The sequence below is a fragment of the Denticeps clupeoides genome, chromosome 7 (genome assembly GCF_900700375.1).
Source record: "Denticeps clupeoides chromosome 7, fDenClu1.1, whole genome shotgun sequence".
NCBI lineage: Eukaryota > Metazoa > Chordata > Actinopteri > Clupeiformes > Denticipitidae > Denticeps > Denticeps clupeoides.
In genome coordinates, this window is record NC_041713.1 from 2,569,321 (window position 1) to 2,574,843 (window position 5,523).

Here is a 5,523-nt window from a genome sequence, read left to right on the forward strand (position 1 = left end):
AGTGGGAAACACAGAAAGGGACATTTTTTGAAAAGGCTGAAGCAATTAATGGAGATCCACGGATGCTCTCTGCAGGTCTCTTCCTAACCAATCACGGACCTCACAGACCTCAACACCATAAAGCGTAGCCCATGTGTGGCTGGTGAAATGTTGGGAGTCGCAGAGCGCCCTCCTCAGGTCCACATGATGAAGGCTCCCCGGAGTGGGCACCGTGACGGGGGTGGCCCACGACTATATAACCTGCGTCGTGAGAGCGCGCTGGCCACAGGTCACCAGAGTCCGGCCGCGTCCAGGAACAGGAGAAGCTCAGCTCATCATCAGGTGAGTCCGGCCGCGTCCAGGAACAGGAGAAGCTCAGCTCGCCATCAGGTGAGTCCGGCCGCCCTGCGGTGTCGCCCGTGGGCGGGGGGAGCTGAAAGGTGACACATGTCCTCTCCGCAGCGCAGGACGCATCGCCGTGGCCATGAAGTCGGCGTGTCTGCTCTTCCTGGCGGCTCTGGCCGTGTGCGGCTTCACGGGGAACCACGGGCAGGAGGAGCCGGGGGTCCTGGGGCGCGCCGAGAGCCTCCTGCTGCGCTCCGTGCTGCGGAGGCTGGAGGAGAACCAGGAGGACCGCGCGTACGGTGCGTAACTTCTTCTACTTCTACCGAGAGAGAGAGAGAGTGAGAGAGGGGGTAGGTAATAAACGCTCTGCGTCTCTCCACCAGATGCGCAGTTCCAGCCGGAGCGGCTGGAGAGGCGACAGCACCCCGGAAAGCGCGACGATGAGGAGGAAGACTACGACGAGCCGGCGGACGTGCAGAGGCGACAGCACCCGGGCAGACGCGACGACGACGACGTCGTGATCCTGCAGAGGCGACAGCACCCGGGCAAGCGGCAGCACCCCGGCAGGCGCGACGCGGAGGAGAGCCCGGGCGACGCGGCGGAGCCGGACAGGGGCCAGAGCCCCGAGGGACACCTGTGGGACTTACCGGCTCCGTGCGACACGCGGGGACCCGCGGGCTGCGGCGCCACCTCCCTGCTGCTCCGGCTGCTGGACGACGCGAGCGGGCCTCGCGTCGAGGAGAAGCGACAGCACCCCGGGAAGTGACAGATCAAATAGTAATAAAATGAGAAAATGACCGGGCCAAACTTGAGATGCGCTTTATTTTTGGTATGTCACATTCTGCCCAAATTAAATGTTTCATTGAGGACGAACGCGTGTTCTGTTCAGCTGCTTTGAGTTTTTAGGTGTGCGGTTCTTCTGGAGAGATCCGTGCGTAATTACGCACCAGCGCAAGCGTTCCGATGCGCAAGAAAAACTCTTACAAAGCTGCCAAAAAAAGTGTGTAAATGTGTTTTATTCTTATCGTTCTGTTCTGAGGGCTGAACCTGGTGAGCCCGTCTATGAAATATACAACATGTTCCCCTGCAAACGAAACTGGCTTATTTCGCGCTTCTTTTCTCTGCGTCCTTCACCAACATCACCAAATAACACACTCTCCGCGGCTTCATATGCGCACAACTTCCTGGTGGGTCCGTGTCCGTGGTTATGCGCCTTTTGACCTTTTCTGCGTTCGCAGATCGATGCCCTGTCCGCCGTGGGAGCGCTCGATACGAGCGGGACGACGGGCCTGGACAAGGTCAAACGCCTTTGTAATATATCATCATATGGTCAGCCTTGTCATTCGATTACTCATGTAAGTACAAGGTGGAGTAGAAAGTTCAATTACAGTAAAATAATAAGTACAATTATTATTCACTAAATTCCCAACGTTTGTATACCCTTCCGATCATAATTCAGCCTTTATTATAGGCTAATTATACAACATTAGCAAATTTATACATGTACAAAATCAGAACATGGCCTAAGCAAATGAGTTTACAATTTTAATCTTTTAATCTTCCACTAGACTTTTTAAAAGGTTATTAATATAAAAAACATTGAATCAAGATCAGACACTGAGGGCATATTTAGTTAACCGTAATATTCCATTCAGATGGAGGGATGGAGGAGGAGGTGACGTGGCTGCTTGCGTTCAAGAACAATTACCAGTAGAGTTCTGTAAGTGTGTTCAGGATATTTGGGGTAATGGGCGGGTAGCACGTCCTCTATTTATAGGTAGGCATGGTATAAATCCACCATTCTGCTGCAGACTGAAAGTAATCGTGCAGGTTTTCAGCTGGACCGTTGAAAAAAATCGTCCCCTTATTCTGTATCTGGGGTCTCTTTCCAAAATTCAGCTGTGGTGCAGAATTACAGCCACTTTGATCCAGCGCCACAATGAGGTTTCCCAGGACGCGCCCTTTCACCGTCTGTAGCTTTAAATGCTAATGAGGAGGAGAGAGGCGGGACGAGGAGGACAGCGGCCTGTAGAAGTTGAGCGGGCATTCGTGGAAATTATGTCATCAACACCATTCACCTCAATGTTTGGTAAAGACAGGAAGTCGGTTCTGCCGGTTCTTCAGAGTCTCGCATGATGGAACAAAAAAAAAAAAAAAACATTTGTGCTCATTTTTACATCCAATCACAGAGCAACTGCAACGCCGCACACAAAATTCTCTCTGCGGAAAAAGCACGGGAAACGGGAGGTAACCTTTCCCCTTATGACGTCATATCCAGATCCAACCGTCTGAGCTGCCACTCTCTGAACGGTGAAGCAGAACAACCAAAACACTCTTTACACCTATCGCTATTTCTAGCCACTGCAGGACCATAGACAGGCTAGTGGAACTCATATTAATGTTCAATCATCTCACAAAGTCACATTCAGGGAACCTAACCATAACCTATAAAATGAAGAACGAATTTTCCAGCTCACAGTTGTAACTGAGATATGAAAGGCATGGTGGATTCAACACATTTATCATAAACACATTTATTTATGGTATGATGAGTCTTTTTGTACAGACGAATGAAAGTTCCAAGTGTGTTAAGTTATCTTCAGCCAACTTCAAGGTCTACGTGATCCGAATGAAAGTACACAGTGGGCTGATCTAGCAGGCTTCCTTGAGGGCAATTATCCAGCCGGTCCTGTTGGGCTGATGAATGAGAGGCTGCAGCATTAATGATCTGTTTGGGCTGCATGTAATTATCATGTCATCACTGCTTACAACGTGGTCAACTCCATCAATCACCTCATTAAAGTGGACGCTGGCTGGTCTCGCGATTCAATTTGATAATCAAAGCCTCGATTACGATGCATCGTAATGCATCTACATTACTTCATACTGTGTCTTCAAATCTGATGAAAGACGAGAGTTACGGCCTCGCTCACTTGGACGTCAGAACCAGCCGTTCTCCTGGCGTTCGTGGGGTCGGATGAGCGGCGTCCACACGTCCTGATAGTGTCAAACTAGAAAATCAGCAGGCAACGTCATTATGATTGACATTGATTATGTTTTGCACCACATCGATGCAGAATTATGATCGATTATGAGATTCCTGTAGAGCACACAATGTGGGACCAGAGCGTCTTCCTGTGTGGGACACGTTTTCCTGAACACGTCTGAGAGGACGGACACTGGAAGTTCCGCCTGGGAGGCGCACAACAGGAGGACGTGGGAGTTGGCGCCTGGCACTTGGAAGTGTCGCCAGGATGTGCTGCACTGCACAATGACACACACACACACACACACACACACACACACACACACACACACGGGCCAAACGCAGGCGAGCGCAGCTACTGGAATTGATATAAAAGCGGGACGCTGTGAGACGGCTGTGATCGGAAGAGACGCAGTCTAATCAGAGCCATCAGAAGACAGCAAGCCGAGCCCGGGACACACACGTCCCTGATCAATAATCAATACTGACCGGTAAAGCACATCAGCTGAACTATGGGCACTTTTCAGAACCCACGCTCACAATGCAGCAATCATATGTTCATATATTTGGTGAGGTTGAAGAGACGGGTGATATATCAGTGAAAGAATTTTATGAATTGAAGTGAAGTGATTGTCACTGTGAGACACTGCAGCACAGCACACGGTGACACGGTGAAATGTGTCCCCTTCACCCTGACTGAGCAGTGGGCACCATGACAGGCGCCCAAGGAGCAGAGTGTGGGGACGGTACTGAGATCAAGGGGGCCGGGATTCAAACCCGCAACCCTCCGATTACGAGTCCACTTGTTCCTCGCTTCCCTACCCGCTAGGCCTCCCCTGCCCCTTACAAAGATTCCAATAATCATCCATTAGAAAACTGTACAGTGTACAGCACTGTTTATTTAGTTATTCCATATGTATATAGCGCTGTCATTTTTTTACTTGACACCTTTTTGTATTTAGTATTTTTGTATATACAGTTTATTAGTACTATTTTCTACATTCATGTTTGCACTGAAGTAGCTGCTTTTAATCTCATCGTAGATGCATGTAGTGACAATAAAAGCCATTCCATTCTATTCTGTTCTATTCTATTCAATTCTATTCTATTCTATACCATTCACCATTCTATTCTATTATATTCTATACCATTCACCATTCTATTCTATTCTGTTCTATACAATACCATTCTATTCTATACCATTCACCATTCACCATTCTATTCTGTTCTATACGATACCATTCTATTCTATTCTATTCTGTTCTGTTCTATTTTATACCATTCACCATTCTATTCTATTCAATTCAATTCAATTCAATTCTGTTCTGTTCTGTTCTATTCTATTCTATTCTATTCTATTCTATTCTATTCTATTCTATTCTATTCTATACCATTCATCATTCTATTCTATTCTATTCTATTCTATACCATTCATCATTCTATTCTATTCTATTCTATTCTATTCTATTCTACTAAACTTTTTTTTCACCCTCGTACCTTCATGGTTTGAGAGTGTAATATTTCACCATAACCTTCAGTAAAACAAATTTCTCCTAAGAAAACGCATTTGTCAAATGTGACTGCAGTGTGACAATCTCTGAAAATATCCCAAGATCTTTTTAGGGTGCCCCCCGCCCCGGTGAGTACACATTCTGTAAGTTCTGCCAGATGACTGATCGTGGAAGGAAACCCAGCAGCAGCAGCAGCAGCAGCAGCAGCAGCAGCAGCAGCAGCAGCCATTAAAAGAGACGCTGCAGGCAGAACCGTAAGAAAAGTGTCAGAACGGCGAGGAACAACCACCACTCGTCCCCGTCCTGCGTCAGGTGCGGTTATATATAGAGCCGGGTTGGGACAGCAAGATGGAGCGTGTGGTTCCGTGATCCCTTTTTAATGATGCCGCAGCGCGTCACGGGGCCCTACCTTTATATGAAGGATGGTGGCGCGTGACATCGGGCGGCCTGCAGTGACGTGGGAAGCCTTCTCAGATCCCAGAGGAAGCTTGACAGTGCAACGCTGGTGAATGGATCAAGGCTCCTGTCTTTCAATTAGCAGAGAGTGCGTCCTTAATTGTCCACTAATTACCCCTCAGATCTGTTAATGAAGTGACATGGGAGGTTAATTGAGGGTTTGGCGGCTGTTGCTCTGTAGGTTATAAAATAATCAACTGTTCACGTTTCAATATGAAGTTAAAAGATGGAATAAACTCCAGTCCT

The 5,523-nt window shown here is 48.0% G+C and overlaps 1 protein-coding gene across 1 annotated transcript; it reads left to right on the plus strand.

Moving 5' to 3' along the window:
* Positions 1 to 232: 232 nt before the first annotated feature.
* Positions 233 to 1,406, plus strand: trh (thyrotropin-releasing hormone). The gene is made up of 3 exons (XM_028987270.1): positions 233 to 369; positions 447 to 623; positions 708 to 1,406. Exons 2-3 carry the CDS (start codon positions 464 to 466, stop codon positions 1,088 to 1,090), a joined length of 543 nt encoding a protein of 180 aa, XP_028843103.1. The 5' UTR covers positions 233 to 369; positions 447 to 463; the 3' UTR covers positions 1,091 to 1,406.
* The last annotated feature ends 4,117 nt before the right edge of the window (positions 1,407 to 5,523 follow it).

What these genes read in the sequence shown, in the direction of transcription:
- trh (XM_028987270.1), top strand. Translation starts at nt 464, where the DNA reads ATGAAGTCGGCGTGTCTGCTCTTCCTGGCGGCTCTGGCCGTGTGCGGC. An exon ending in CCAGGAGGACCGCGCGTACG is followed by an intron (nt 624 to 707) that starts GTGCGTAACTTC and finishes TCTCTCCACCAG; the next exon opens with ATGCGCAGTTCCAGCCGGAG.